Source organism: Peromyscus californicus, unplaced genomic scaffold (genome assembly GCF_007827085.1).
Source record: "Peromyscus californicus insignis strain IS unplaced genomic scaffold, ASM782708v3 Scaffold_22__1_contigs__length_63687245, whole genome shotgun sequence".
In the NCBI taxonomy this organism is placed as follows: domain Eukaryota; kingdom Metazoa; phylum Chordata; class Mammalia; order Rodentia; family Cricetidae; genus Peromyscus; species Peromyscus californicus.
The window spans coordinates 29,077,458-29,093,836 of record NW_026294525.1 but is presented as its reverse complement, the minus strand read 5'-3'; the positions used below and the strand labels follow the sequence as shown (position 1 = coordinate 29,093,836).

At 40.1% G+C, this 16,379-nt stretch overlaps 1 protein-coding gene across 4 annotated transcripts in view; it reads right to left on the bottom strand.

Moving 5' to 3' along the window:
- The window catches only part of Ahi1 (Abelson helper integration site 1), a 148,055-nt gene that overhangs the window by 25,164 nt on the left and 106,512 nt on the right, over nucleotides 1–16,379 (bottom strand). For all 4 annotated transcript variants that reach the window (XR_008221238.1, XM_052751154.1, XM_052751153.1 and 1 more), the window contains 2 exons: nucleotides 7,403–7,565; nucleotides 4,327–4,424 (listed from right to left, as the gene is read on the bottom strand). Coding sequence is in view for 3 of the 4 variants with exons in the window: in XM_052751154.1 (XP_052607114.1) it covers nucleotides 4,327–4,424; nucleotides 7,403–7,565 (261 nt within the window). In the remaining variant the exon portion in view is untranslated. The remainder of the gene's footprint in view (nucleotides 1–4,326; nucleotides 4,425–7,402; nucleotides 7,566–16,379) is intronic.

Genomic DNA, 16,379 nt, shown 5'->3' with positions numbered 1-16,379 from the left:
CAAATTGGCAGCACATCCTGGTCCAGAAGTCCTAGAAGAGCCTGGAGAAAAACATCCATCTCCACCCAGGCGACACAGGCAGCTGCCAGCCACCACCATTTCAGTGTGCCAGGTAATACGCAACAGAGCAGGTGTGTCCACTGGGAAGAACTTGGAGGAGCTGGCAGCTGCCAAGCCGCTGAAAGGCATCATTTTACTTCTTATTGTATAGTTTGAACAGAAGTAAATTTAAAAAGGACAGTTATTGAGGTTTCTTTCCTTTTCCCCCTTAAAAGTTTAGAGAATAAAGTTGAGCATATTGGCACAAGCCTGTAGTCCCAGCCACTTGGGAGAATCCTTCAACTCAGCAGCTCATGGCCAGTCTGGGCAATAGAGTGAGACCCCCCATCTCAAAAACAGAAACAAATATAATGTATTTGTTTATATATGGGAATATATAGAACATAATTCTCAGAAGTTCCACGGGAAGAAGGCACACTGAAATAAACATGAGACAGGCATGTAAAAAGCCACAGTGACACAAAGTCTGGCTGTGGAGGTTAACGACTGTCTATTATAATAAGATGGCACAGAGGACATGGCTGAGATTACGGAGGCCACACCCCTTATTAGCAGTGTCATCTGAATGAACAGTTCCCTACTTATGGATCTCAATTTGTTCATCTGCACAAGGAAGTAGCTGAGCTAGAATCGGAGCTTCAGTGCTGGCACCAGCTCCATTATAATATGAACTCAGACCTCCCACAAACCCTAGTCACTTTTCATGTTCTTTAAAAAAACTTATCTATGATAATAAGAAAGGGCTTGCATTCAAAGTTAAATCTCTGATGCATTTTTATGGTGTGCTTAGATGACAGAATCTTGATAAAATCAAGCCATACCCATTTTGATAAAGGGCTAATTAAGAAATACAACTAACCAGGTGCTAGGGAGGCTCGGGTTCACATCTCTCAAGATAGGCTGTCAGCTTCATGACTCAGGGTATTCAAGGCATTTTAGTGCCTGGAGCAACATTCTGTTTATCAGGGACTTCTCTTTACATTAGCTTAGATCTTTTCACACACTCTCTCTCCAGGAATTATCACACTGTCTAATACACAGTCGTCAAATTCCTCAGAGGATGGATATATATTTATATAATTAGGAACACACACACACACACACACACACACACACACACACACACACGTACGTTCCTAACTGTTTAAATGCTGGAGACTGAACCAGTGTCTTGGATTGCTAGACAACCATCTATCACTAAATTAATACCCACTGCTCTCTTGTATGTTCTAGTCTAACACATGGATTCATATACGGCAGATCAAATTATATTCTTCAAGAAAATCAATTCACTCACCTTAACTTTAAACCCTGATCTGAGCTCCAACTTTTCTGTGGGAATGTCCTATTTCCTGGCCCAAATGTATTCTTACCCTGTGCGACACTTGCTTTAGGCATTAGTATTGTTAATCAGTCTTCCTTCTGCAGGGACTCCAGCCAAGGCTCTGTGCATGCTAGGCAAGTGTTCTACAACTGAGCTTCATCTGTGGCCTAACTATTTCATTTTTAAAACGATTTTAATTTGCATACTGTATATTTTCTTGAGATCTTTTAGAATTAGGGTTTGGACCATAAGTGCTAGGCTTGCCACTTGAAGAACTAGTATGTTGGGAGATGAATGTAAAGGTCTGTCTGCAGCATGGAGATCAAAACTGGAAACTCAACTACAGTCTAAACTAAGACCATGACACAGCAAAAGAGTGGTCCAGAGCAGTGAGAGTTCTCTGAAGTAAGTGGTCCTTAGGAACACTGGCACATCATGATGAGGGAGGCCAAGACCAATTTCACAGGAGCCGTTAAATACAGAAGACTCCTACTCTCCCCTCTGGCTGACAGACTCAACGGAGAGGAACACACTTAGAGTCAGGAGTGCATGGCCTTCATTTCAGTGGTCAGCACAGTGTAAGTTGGGGACACCAGTAAGGCTCCATCTTTCATTGCAATTCACACTAAACCCAAAGCCTTGTTCCTGCCCCCATGCGAATGCTGTATTTCCATGGCACGGATTTATCTAGGTTGTAAATTGAGTATAGAATTGTTACCAGTGGATGATGTATATCTTTTCAAAATTCCGTCAAGCCTCACCAGGATGGTTTGGGGAGATAATGAGGTGGTAAGGATAGAATCTTCACAAGTGGGATTTGTGCTTTTGCAAAACAGGAAATGAGAGAGCCTTCTCTGTCTGTCTGTCTGTCCTGTGAGGTCGCAATAGAACCGCAAACCAAAGTCTACCTTCGACAGACACCAGATCTACTAGCACCTCGACCTTGGACTTGCCAGGCTCCATATGGCAGGAATGATCCGTCATGTAAGCCATTACAAACTATTGCATGTTTGTTCTAAGAGCCCTGAACTAGGAAAAGCATCTGCCTCTTTTTTAAATCTGCTGTTGATTCGTAGAATGGATAGCTTCCTGTAACCTAGTGGCAAACCTAGCTTTCTAAGTCTACCAGCCTTCTCTTGCTTCTCTGAATTCTCCAATCTGGTGTAGCATGCAGGAAATAACTCACTCTTTATTTCTAGGCTTTGACTTTACCCAAGTTCTCTCCCCCTCCATTTGAAAGGGAGGCTGCTCTAAGCTTGACTCTCTTGCCATATTTGCCTAGTCAATTCTCTGTTGAGTTGTAGAAGGATAAGTGATGACCACTAAATACTGCAGAGATGCCAGTGGTACCCTACCTGCTCCTTATAGCTGACATAACAACAAAAGTCTCTGGGCATTGCCAAATGTCTCCTGGGAGGCAAAATCACTACCAGTTGAGAAGCACTGGTCTATGCCAAAACTCATTGGTCATTTTGTTCTTCTATAATAAAACAAACTCCTGTGTCTTCCACAATCCATCATGTCCTGATTTTGCCTCCATGGCATATCAGTCTGTGTCTCTTCAATACTTGAAAAATAGCTGGACATCTTATCTTCCTCCAACAACTACTCATGCTCCCCCCACTCACTTCTTCCAAGTAAAACCCTGAGAATGGCTTCCACTGGCTTGTCATGTTGATTCCAGTGCAAAGCTGTTAGGGTCCTCTTGACTACTAAATGCTCAGATAATCCAACCGCTTGACAGGTAGGTGTGTCCAACCTGCAGCCTGTATCGCACAAGTTCAAGGATCATTTCTAGAAGAGGTATCTCATGTAGGCTTTGGAGGAGAATAGAGGATAATTAGGAATTAACGAGGCAAAGTGTGTGGGCGTGCATCTCAGACAGATTTTACAGTATGTTTGTGTTCAGTTAAGAAGAACCCCCAAATAGTTTGTATAACTTCATATAACACTTCTTTTAAGTCCTCGAAGCTTTAGACTATAAATTTTTTTCCCTTGAGAGCTCTTCCTGGCCTTCCCAGAATAGAATGGAAGGCTTTCTTTCCATGTGTTCCCAATGGAACATGCATATGCTCTTCATTCTCATTCCAAGAGTCTGTTGAAACTACCTGCTTAGGTGGCTTACTAGCAGCCTGTCAAAACCATAAGGTAAGTGCCTTGTCCACTTATACAGCTTCATTTGGGCTAAAAGAATAGTCAGCATGAAAGAACTAAGTAACGACATGTTGAATGGCTTGTACAGGATGGGGTCAATTGCCAAAACCACAAGATACATATATTGGTGTGTGTGTGTGTGTGTGTGTGTGTGTGTGTGTGTGTGTGTGTGTGTGTTCATAATAAAAAACTGACATGGCTTCTCAGCCTAAGGCAAGAGCTAATGTCACAAATGGAACAGGTCTAATACATCTTATGCATAGAAATACTATTCACACCAGAAAGACACTGCTCTTTCTGATGGCACAGACCTTAAAAGGCAATGGCATTTCTCTGGCTGACAACAGTTGAAAGCATCTTCAGTTACTAGCAAGTGACATGAACTATCCTGAAGGGATAGAGCATCTCTATTCTGTGGACTCCTGTGACTTCTGGCATCACTGTGTACCTTCTAGGTGAGGGATGCAGGGTTAGTGTGAGAACCGAAGATACAAGTACAGAGTGGAGAGCAGCATGCTGGAAGTCACAAGTTCTACTTCTGGGCTGTGGACCAGCACAGGCTGTGACTTGGGGGTTTAGGACTTTGTCCTCTCTGAGCCTCCTCAGTTTCCTTATCTGGAAAATGGCTGTAACATTCACTTCATCTAGTTCATGTTGGTGCCCAGATCAAAAGGAGTAACAATGTAAACAATGGAAGATCATAAGCATGAAAAATAAAGGAACATTTTATACAGATTGAAAAACATCAGAGCATCCTAGATACAACACACATTTTTGACAGTGCATACCTTTTGAGAAGCTGGGAACTTTTCTGCTCTGATTTTCTCCTTGGGTGTTAAAGGAGGAGACCGCATCTTTACCTCTGGAGGGGATTCTCGATACAGTGCTGGAATTAAAACAGGAATTCATACCATTAAATCCAGAGTACTGTACTGTTCCACCAGAGAACAACTACGATGGAGGGCAGATATCTAAACTGAGAGAAATTGATATTCAATTCTTTGTTGCAATAACTAGTAATGTGGATGTATTTGTTAAGGTAGTGTGCAGACTGACCCATTAGTTGTGACTGCAAGGCTTCAATCATGAAGATTTAGAAATGCAGAAGGAATCAACTTACTAACTGCATGGTCACATAGATGCTTATTTCAGTTTTTTTCTCAATATGCAGTTAGCAGGAGCCTGCTGGATATAAGGTTATCTGCTAGGTAGCAGCATGGTCTCTGCTCTCAAGGAGCTCCTGTGAGCTTGGAGGCTGTCAGTCACGTCCACAAATACAGCATCATTTGAAAGGCAGCTAACAACAAAGACAATGGAAAATCCCGAATGGAGGAAGTGGAAGGTATATCTAGCTCTGAAGAGCAGGTGAAACTGTGCCCTGAGGGATAATTTGGGCACAAAGAATGAATAAACACAGATTTAGGATTATGCTTAAGATTTAAACTTAAAACCCCTTTAATTTAAGATCATAATCTACATTGAGTCTTCATGAAATATATGCATTTTATTGTAAAAAGCCATATGCAAATCTTAAAGGGCTAAAATGAAAATCTATTTTAATTAAGAATAATTCAGAATTGAGAAATTCCAAAGATGTATTTAATTGAAACTGCACAATTAAGATTATGAGCTATTAGCTGGATGTGCGTATGGGCTGGTATTACTCCTAGGTTTCTTTGTATGTTGAGAAAAGTGTGTTAGATGTGACTGGGAGGAACTGACTGTTTTCTTCCCAGTGGCTTAGACACAGAATCAGACTGGTTAACGATGGAGTGTATCTTCTTTCCTTTTGCTGTTCTTAGTTGACAGAGGGCAGAGATCCTGTTCATACATAAATTCACGCACATGCTTTGCACACGTGACTTCAGATAAAGGTCAGGGACAATTCCTTCCACTAGCTTTACAACGGAGGACATTGCTGAGGGCCATTCTCCCTGCAACGCTAAATACGGCAGGTGAAATTTTGTTAAACTTAGGCAACAACTAGGCTAAAAGGGAATGAAAGAGCCTGCTGAAGTATGAGACTCAGTTCTTCTATCTCGTGTATTCTGATTTGTCTCCTGCTCTCACCTCCACAAGGCTCTTAAAGACACAGTGACTAGAGGAAGCATCAATTACCCAGGGCACAGTTAGAAATGATGGTAACTGCAGGGTGGCCATGAGTGGAGGCAAGAAGTCAATTCTGTACAGAGCCATTGACCACCACTGCAGGAGCTTTCCAAGTTACTATGTAAGGAGAATGAAGTTTATTAGATTTTTAACTAACTGTTGATCACGTATCTGTAGCCTGTCAAGAGGCAAACCTTGGGGCCTATTTCTGCAGAATATGCTGTTGGGAGACACATGATCTCTTTATACTGTCAAGTCAAAACAGTATCTGTAAATGTTTTCAGTGGTCTCCGACAGGAACAGGCTGATGCCTGGTCAGTGTCACAGACATATTCCAGTGAGAATGCTACACAACAGCTCTGGTTAGCAGCAAGCCACTGCCCCTGAAGCTCAGCCATGCCCCTGCTCCAGAGCTGGCCCAGGGAAAGGGTGGGGAGGAGTGTGGATGTTTACGGTGGGAGAGGACATTAACACTGTCTTAAGCCATGGAATGCACCCCGAGGAGAGTTTACAAGCTATTAGTCATTCCTTAGAGAATAAATAAAGCAGGGACACACAGAAAACTAAGAATTGTGCTGTAGGAGACAGAAGTGGGTAATTTTTGCAATTCCTGGCACTTTTAGGAGAGGAGTTTGTTGAGGCAACGGACAAGCTGAGGAGGAGAGCCGCAGTACTAAACGAGGCTCTGGGAGGATGAGGGGGCAGCAGAGGGCGGGCATTAAAGAGAAGCCACTTCATCTAGATGTAGCCTAGCTCAGTAATCAACTAAGACATTCTTCTTCCTCCTTTAATTTTTTAAAAATATACGTTTACTTTCAAAATTCTCAACTTAAACAGGAATTAGTAGTACTTTTGTTCAGTCATAATTTGGTTTAAATGGGGTCTCAAAGATTAGCATGAAAGTCAACTATTAGGAATAACTAATTGTTGCAGAAACACAAGACAATATATTGCAAACAGTGTTTCCTATTGCCCTTTAGATCAGAAGCACATGAGTGTCTGTGTAGGAGAGCTTAGCTGATGGAGCTCAACATCTTCCTTTCAAAGGTGAGATCACACAGGCCACTATAAACTGCTGGACATGTGCTCCAACGTGCCCTTCCTGACTATGTTCTGAGCTTTCCCTAGTATGCCACCAGGCCAGCTGCTGTTAGGACACTGTTCTGAAGAAGTACTACTGCAGGCTGCTCTCTCATGACAGTTCACCTCACTGCCAGGCTTCCTGTGGCAGCTCTATTTTCACCCTTCAAAGCCTCGCAACAACAACTATAGCTTTTAGAAGGCCTCATTGGGAATCTTCTTGTGTTCACTTTTCTTTTCACAGATGCCTGCTTAATGAACTTGAGAATGAAACAGCCCCCTCACTCCTGTTTCGGCAGATACCTGGCCAGAGCTGAGGGATACAACCAGGAAGAGTGAGAGCTGAGGGATTTGATATGCTGGTCAACTGAGGAGTCACTGTGGTGAGAGAGGAGCTGAGGAAACTGTGTGCAGCAGGCAGCAGGGGAGAAGGAGCTGACGGAGTAGCTGCAGGAGGCTCCCCAGGGATGACCTCCATCTCACAGCTTAGTAACCCTCCGGTAGACTAGTGCCTCTTCTCTTCAAGTTTTCCATCAGGAGAATGGAAAACGTTTGACACTGGTAAACACATGCAATGATTATGTAGACAATACATTAAAGGGTAGAAAGTGATCAAATCTTGGGTGCAGTTTTACCATCTCAGTATTACCAGGAAGAGAGAGAACATGCACTTACTTTCACTAGACACATGATTAGCTGGAAAGAAGCCTTCCTGCCCCTTCCCTAAGCTGCCATACCACCAGTCTTCATTATCTTTGAAAAACACTCGGATAATGTCTCCACGATGGATGGTTAGTTCATCTGATCGGCTCGCTGTGTAGTCATAAAGAGCCACGACCTAGGAGGGAGATAAGACCACCACAGCTTTATCACAACTGTGCCACAGAAAAAGCCCCAACACTCACTTCCTCTTGCAGAAGAGCAGCTGAAACCAAAGCAGGACTTTGGTAAGTCTGAGGCTGCATCAAGGGTTGCTAATAGGACCGGGGCGGTGGGAACACAGCAGGAGAAGAAAGATAAAAGACTGCGGGATTGAGAAATGGTTAAGAGCACTCAACACACCAAGATTAGCTTCAAAATACCAGATGTTAAAGTTGTGAAGTCAATGACTTTGAAACAAATTAAAAAAAAAAAAGACAAACCCATCACACACCATTCTCTGTCTTAGAACTGCTTTATAGTACACCTTGAGGTCCCATTCTCTGTGCTAAGCAGATGCGTCTGAAATAAAGAAGCTCCAGGTTATCAGTTTTACAAAAAAGGAGAAGCTCAATGGGACAACTTGATTATATAATTCTATTATCATCACTGGGTTACTGCTGAAGTCTCCTTTTGAGAAAAACTTCTCTTGAAAAACAGCTTTTGATATTTTTATACCAACACCTAATCCTTCTGACTTTCCTTTAACAGCTGATCTTTGTTAGGCACAAGCGAAGAGCAAAGGCCTTTCTATGAGAATCCTCTTCTTTGTTTGCTAACAGTATTTATTCTATTTGATATATTTTCCTCAAAAAAAACCACACACACACAAGTCAAAATGATGCTGTAGAGCTGCACAGGCATTTAAAAGTCCTTGATAGTGTTTGAAAGGAGGGCCCAGTCCATCTCAGATCTAGTACACTGTGTAAAGTGGGGTAAATAGTATGCATGCACACGAACATGCTTACTCTACTGTTTCTTCACTGAACAGGGCTTCAAAATGTATGTTACATAACTGTGTAATGAACACCCACCATTAGAGCCCTCTGAAACTAGGTTGCTGAATTCTTTCAGTGAACAATGATTTCAATCCTAACGTGCCTGATGCTGCACCAGCAGTGGTAAACCAACCAGAAGTAGGATCATCATTTCTTGAAGAGGTACCTCATGTAAGCTTTGGAGGAGAATAGGGGATAATTAGGAATTAGCTAGGCAAAGTGTGTGGGCGTGCATCTCAGTCAGATTTTACAGAGTGTTTGTGTTCAGTTAAGAGAAGCCCCAAATAGTTCAACATGGTGAACCCTGCATTATGAGTGTCAGTCAAAGGCAGGGGAAGTTAAAGCTTGGGTAGTTAGTGGGGGTCTGATGACCCATGTCAAAGGAATACAGTGGCTGGATGAGGCCAGCATGCTTATCTGTATAGTTCCAGTTCTTCTGAAGGACAGCAGAAGGATTCAGCTCAGGTGTACATGACATTTAGGAAGTCTCGCATTGGGTTTATGTCATTGTGTGGACCACTCATAATTTAGAGTTCATAAAACTGATATATTAGAGTTTCCACTAAATTTTCCACAAGGGTCTGTTGATGAAAGACTCTCTTGAGAGAGAGGGCTCCACAAGGGCCTGGCATGAGATTGCCCACCATACTTCTATGGTAGTATCCACTGAATTGGATATGTTCTTAAGATCCAAATGTAGCACACCATATTACATGCCACTAGTTGCTATTACCTATGAACTTGTTACACACATTTTGTTATGGACCATGCTGTACTCTTTTAAATGTAAAGGTTGAAGCCCCTAGTCCCTAATGTGACTATATCTGGAGAGAGAGCCTTTAAGGAGGCAATTAAAATTAAACAATACCATCCTAAGTCGTCCTGATCAATAAGATCACTATGCTTGGAAGAGGAAGAGATACCAGAAACACATATGCACACAGAGAAAAAGGCTATGTGAGGACACAGTGCAAAGGTGACCCCCTGCCAGGAAAAAAGGCCTCAGGAGAAACCAACATTGCTAATATCTTGATCTTGGACCGCTAGCCTGAGACCATGAGAAAGTAAATTCCTATTGTTTAAACCACACAATCTGTGGTATTCTGGTATGCAGCTCTAGCAGACCACTGCAGTTCCATAACTTGATGGCTTGAGATAAAGCCCTTGTCATTATCCTGTCTTGGAAGCACACATGAGTAATGCTTCCCATGTATCTATTTCCAGCCCTGGGGAGCTTAAGCTTTGTCTCTGCACCATAAGAGTGCTATCTCCTAAGACAGAGACAATGCCCTTCTCATCAAATTTCACAACGAGCATCCTTTGGAGGCTGATGGTTGATGAGGCATCAGCCTCTAAATCAGTGGTTCTCAACCCATTTGAAGGTCAAAGGACCCTTTCACAGGTGTCACCTAAGACTATCTGAAAACACAGATATTTATATTATGATTCATAACAGTAGCAAATTTCAGTTATGAAGTGGCAACAAAAATACTTTTATGGTTGGGGGTCACCACAACATGAGGAACTGTATTAAAGGGTTGCAGCATTAGGAAGGTTGAGAATCACTGCTTTAAAGCAATGGAACAGTCTTTGGAGCATGTCATGATATTATTATGGACATTTGCCACAAATGTCTATGTGCCTATCAACAAGGACTGGTGTGCCTGTCATTTTGACAGTCTACATTCTGGCAGTAGAGTCTGATCTTTGGCTAGGACTCTTCTCTTATACTGAAAGTCCATGACAGAAACCATGTGGCTCAGGAGAAGCTGGTTTTCAAGTGTGTGTTCCTATCTAAAATGCTATTACCTTCTCATTTGAAAACACGTATTTCCTTCTGATAATTACAGTGCAATGGTAATCTTCCTTGGTTGAATTTGGCAGCAAATTATGAATAAATCCTGGCCTTTCTATCTACAAGATTTTATTGTTCGAGTGTTCAAGCAAAACTGTAAAAAAGCCAGTAGGCAAAAAGCCAGCAAGAGGTTTGTCCCCAGTGAACAGTATCTGGATCATCCTCTTGTTCCAGCAGGCCTCATTATTAACAGTCTGTTTGGAAGGTCTCAATGAGTGTCTTTTGAGACATACCCCTTGGTGTTCCACAATGGCCTGCATGTATGTAGCACAGAACTGTTTTCTGCAATATGATTCAATTCTTAAGCTGAAAGAGTAGTTACAAAATCTTTCTATAACAAATGCTAAAAGATATGTGCTAGTGTGCACATATCTTATTATCATGTTGGTAATAAAAGGTCTGGGAAACAAAATGGTTCATAAAATCCACTTTGTTTATATACAGATGGTCTTTGACTTTTGATCGTGTTAGCTCATAACAGACCTATAAGTTGAAGTATCATTAATTGGCAAATGCATTTAATATACCTAATCACAGCTTATCCTGGTACACCTTAAATGTGCATTAAGAATTTATATTAAGCCTACACTTGAAACAAATCATCTAACAGTAGTTGATTCACAAGAAATTGTTGAATATTGTATACAATTAATTGAATATTATATTGAAAAACAGTATAATATTCCTATGCCACCCTGAGTGTGGACCATGAAAATTTAAAACAGAATCTCTTTCTCAAAGCCAAGTAGACTGGACAAAATCTTGAGTGAAGTGCCACGAACAAGTTTTGTTTCTATTTGTTTGTTTTTTGAGATCAGGTCTTACTATGTTACCCAGGCTGGTCTCCAATTTTTGGGTTCAAGTGATCCTCCTACCTTAGCCTCTCTAATGGTGGAACTATAGGTACACACAACCACATTGAGTTAGGTTGGTCATTTGCTCTAATGGTGGAACTAGAGGTACACACAACCACACTGAGTTAGGTTGGTCATTTGCTCTAATGGTGGAACTATAGGTATACACACCCACACTGAGTTAGGCTGGTCATTTGCTCTAATGGTGGAACTATAGGTACACACACCCACACTGAGTTAGGCTGGTCATTTGCTCTAATGGTGGAACTAGAGGTACACACAACCACACTGAGTTAGGCTGGTCATTTGCTCTGTCTGACTCTCTCTTCTTTCCTCTTTCCTTTTTTTTGGGGGGGGAGGAGTGGGTACTGGGAATCAAACATAGGGCCTTATATGTGCTTGGCAAGTGCTCTACCAATAAGCTACATCTCTAGTCATAGGTTTTTTTTTTTTTTTGAAATGGGGTTTTACCATGTATCCTATGTTGGCCTTAACTCATGAACCCCCCAAAAACTTGGATTATAGGTATGTACTACCCAAATAGAGCTTAAACTTTGGTTACTGATGCACACATTTTTCAATCTTAATAGAAATACCTACTGGATACTATTTTGTATTTTTAAAAAATTAGCCTGGTTATTAAAAGATGCTAGGCAGATTTTTCTTTGTAATATCTTTCAGGAAATGAAACATTATTAGAACTGTCTCTGAAGGGTTCTCAATGACCTTTGCAGGGACAATGAGCAGTCAAATTCAGCAGTCTAGTTGTTCCTTGTACTTTTATCTAGAACAAAATCCAACAGTCAATATTCATAACGTCCTCAGGCAATTTACCAAGCCAAATTATGTTGAATGAACGCATACACTTGAGCACATTCTCCTGAAAAAGTGCTGCAGCTGGCTTCATGCTCACTGGAGAACTTTGCTCTGCCAGGCTAAAACCAGGGGGCCACCTTCTCAAAGCTTCCTCCTTAATTTACTTGACCTCAGGCTTTTGGTCTTCAGAACTGCGAGTTAATACATTTTGCTTGTCTTAGTTATCAGCTCTGCATTAGTTTGCTACAACTATTCCAGGTAGCTACAAAAGGTGCATTCTGCTTTGCAAATGAGCTGCTTTTTCCTGTATTCCCTTAATATGAGCTGGACCATGCTGTGCCACGTAGTGACCTATGGTCATCTTGATCCTTCCCAGGATTACTTTTAAGTTTTGTCAGAATAATTTAAGAGACAACTTTAGGGCTAAATTGGCCTCACTGCCAAGGTGCAACACTGCTAATAATTCTACTCATGCTTTTTTACTCTGGCTATCAAAAATGTGAATTTTCCCAATGGGCAGATGGGTATTCATCCAAATACTTAAGGGTACATATAATGGTTACTGGTAGGTTCTTACCAATTAATTAATATAAGATGAAATTTTAAAGTACTTTTTAGTATTTATCTTAAAATTAAATAAACTTTGAGAAAGTTATTTCTAATACTAATTAAGAAATATTGTCTTTACTATTAAAACAGAAATAAAATAAAATACATTGAAAGCAAATTTAATGATAAATCCTAAATTGTATAGAAACTCATCATTAAATGTTATATGATGCCTTTCCCCATAGTGACACTGGATTCTATTTTACTTCATAAGAAGAATAAAGAAAAGCTACCCTATTCCTAGGATAGTATAGCAGAACCAGCCTTCTACTAATTATTTATATGAATACCACATGAGAGAACCTGAGAGTATTTGTACAAAGTAATCAAGATCCTGTTACTTTTAACTAGTCTTATCTAGATAATAACAGATAAGGAACCAGAGATAAAGAAAGCAAATAATTGCACAAAACATATTGCCTTGTACGAGACAAAAGCTTTGTTGCTGTCATGCTTTATGATGCTGGTATATGCAAAATCAGGAACATTTTATCAAAGAAGTATTTGAAAGCATTTGATTTAAATTATGTTCAGATAAAACAAAAACAGCCGTGAGTAAATCAAAAGAATATAAAACTAAGACTCAAGAGAGTGAATTTCCAGTCTTTCCCTGTCTCCAAGGTAAAGTACACCACAAAACACCAGGTTTGTATGACTTTAAAATAAGAGGAAAACCTATCTTTTGACTTCAGAATTATACTACATGTGTTCAAACAATTATTCCTAAAGAACAGCATTCATAGACTTAAAAGTAAATTGAAACTATTAATACACTGGATAATGATGTGGCTTTATCTGTGGTCATACATAAATTGTAAAATCTTGTCTGATTGCTGCAATTTTACAGCAGAAAGGCCCTTGGTAATAATGAAGTAACAATGAGAAAGCCCTCAACAGTTCTCCATTGGGGGAATTCTCTAACAAACAAATGAAAGTGGAAGTTAATAAATTTTACTTTAGGCTTAAAAAATAAAGCACTTTATATGAGAAGGTTTATTTTTATATGATGACTAATGCTATCCTATGAATTTCTGTGTTCTTCCAAATCAATGTTTTGAAACCTAATTACCAACGTGATGGTTATCAGGATGTAGGGTCTGTAGAAGGTAATTAGAGCATGGGGGCAAATACGTCCTCAATTTGTGGTACTACTGAAGATGGTGGAATGTCTAACAAGTCAAACACAATGGAGTTTTTCCTCAAAAGGAATTGTGGAGGACTGGTCTATTTTTTTCATCTCTTTGCTTCCTGGCTACAGTGAGATGAACTGTACTTCATTTTCTAGATGTCCTTTCTCCATGTTGTACTAGCCTGTCACAGCCCCCAAAGCAGCAAGGGCAAATACTAATGGATAAGTTCATGTACATGCACATGCATATTTGATGTGGTAGGGAAGGAGTAATGCTATTGTAGCAGGAAAGGGTGGATAAGTTTACAGGATTTTTGTATATAATTCTTATCACGATACCCAGGGAGATAGACACTACTGAGTAAAGGACTCAAACTGACCAGAAAGCATTCTAAAGGGCATGATAGAAAACAACAAAGAGGATCTGAGACATGGAAGACTCTGATCTCCAGAGTAAATGAGTAGTGACAGATTCTGGCATAATGGAATAATAAAAATGAGTCACTCTTGTAAGAAAGCAGGAGCACTGTCCAAACAGTTAAGAGTAACTTAACAAAAATTCTGAAAACTAAACAAAAGCTTATAACAATGTGAGGACTATATTTGATAAAAATTGGTAAAGCTTGGTAATAAAAATAACAGGAACCTGCCTAAAGCTTTAACTTGTCTTACTCACACACAACACTTCCTGGCCAGCTCCAAGGTAGCCTTGAAGCCAGCATGCTCAGAGATATAACGGCTGTGGGAAGAAGCAGTTCAGCAGCCAGCAGAGAGGCAGGGTGGTCGGAGCGTCTCAGAGCTCCTTTCCCACAGAGAAGCACTCTGTGTGCAGCATCTCCCTGAAAGCATCCGTTCTGAGGGACATCTGAATTGCTATGACCCAGAGAATGCCATGCATATAAGGTAGTTAAAACCCAGGGGATCCCTCAAAAACTAGTCGATTGTTAGGATGCAGTATTGTAGGTTGTAATACAAGTTAGGACTATATAGTTTCCAGGTTTGATGCATCACATTGTTTCAAAGGTGTAATTAATAACAAAAGCTACGAAACATGTGAAGAAATAGGAAAATATGACCACAAAGAAAGCAAAATGCAGACATTGCTCCTGAAAATGTCTGGATGTTAAATTTACTAGACAAAGATTTCCAGTCAGGATTTTAAAATGTTGAAAGGCATAAAGGAAATTTGTTTAAATAATTAAGAGAAAGTGTAAGAATAATAGCTCACAGGAATAGAAAACACCAATAAAATAATGTCAAAATCCATAAAATTCTGGCATTGCAGAGAAGGACAGCCTAGGCATCTTTGTGAGATCCTGTTTCTAAACAAAGACAACTCAAGAAGGGCTAGGAATATAGCTGTGTGTTGGAGGACTTTCCTTACACAAGAAGATCTTCAGTTTAATGCCCAATAAGGAAAAAACAAACCAAGCCAAACCTAGCAATAACAACAAACCCACATTATTTATAACTTTTTTTTAAAATTTATTCATTTATTATGTATACAGTATGCCTGCAGGCCAGAAGAGGGCACCAGATCTCATTGCAGATGGTTGTGAGCCACCATGTGGGTGCCGGGAATTGAACTCAGAACCTTTGGAAGAGCAGTCAGTGCTCTTAACCTCTGAGCCATCTCTCCAGCCCCCTATTTATAACTTTTTATACCCATCTAGTTGAAAAAGAAACTCGATATAGAAATAGTTATAAACCCATGTTGATAGGCTTGCAACAAATAAAGACAGAACATGCATGACAATAACAGCACAGATGTTAAAGGTGAGGAAGGGTGACACTAAAACTGCTCCTAATCCAAATGAAATTATATTAAGATGTTAACTGAAATTCTAAGGGCAATTACTAGGAAAACAGCTCAATAAAACTACCAAAAGAAAAGAGAAAAAGGGAGAGCAAGAGAGAGACAGGAATTGACCTTCTTCCAAAGGAACAGTGGAAGTATTACAGAACAACAAACAAAAACATAGAAATACCCAAAGGCCAAACCAAATTTAGCTTTTGACTCACTCAGATTTTTATCAGTAACTGAGTTAAATGTAAGTCGATTAACATTTCAAAATGAAAAATTACAGAAATGAATAAAACTCTTGATTCGACAATACACTGTGCAAGAGGAACACTTCAGATTTTAAGGCAGAAGAGTTGGAAGGGACATCAATCAAATGGGTAGAAGTAGTTATGTTTGTATCAGGCAAACAGTCAAGACAAAAACTGTCACTATAAGCAAAGAAAGATGCTTTAAAACAATAAAATGACCAGCTGGTCAGGAAGATAAAAGTAAGGACAAGCATGTATGTACCCTATACAGCTCCGGAACATTGAAGACAGAACTGTTTGAATGAAAAGATGCAACAGACAGCTCACCAGGCATAGTTAGAAGCCTTCACTAGAGTCCACATGGAGAGAATCTAGCAGAAGGTCAACTGGGAACCAGAAGACCCAATCAGCAGTACAAACTAACGAAATGTCATGATTTTTATAACATACTCTACCTCATATAAAAGCGGTATACAAGTTTCGCAAGTGTACATGGGACACTCTCTAGAATAGACAATATGCTAGACCATAAACGAAATCTTTTTAAGGACATAAAATTTAAAAACTCAAATTCACAGAAACTATATTCTACAACTACAAGGAAGTGAAAACGGAAACCAGTTACATGGTAAAATTAGGA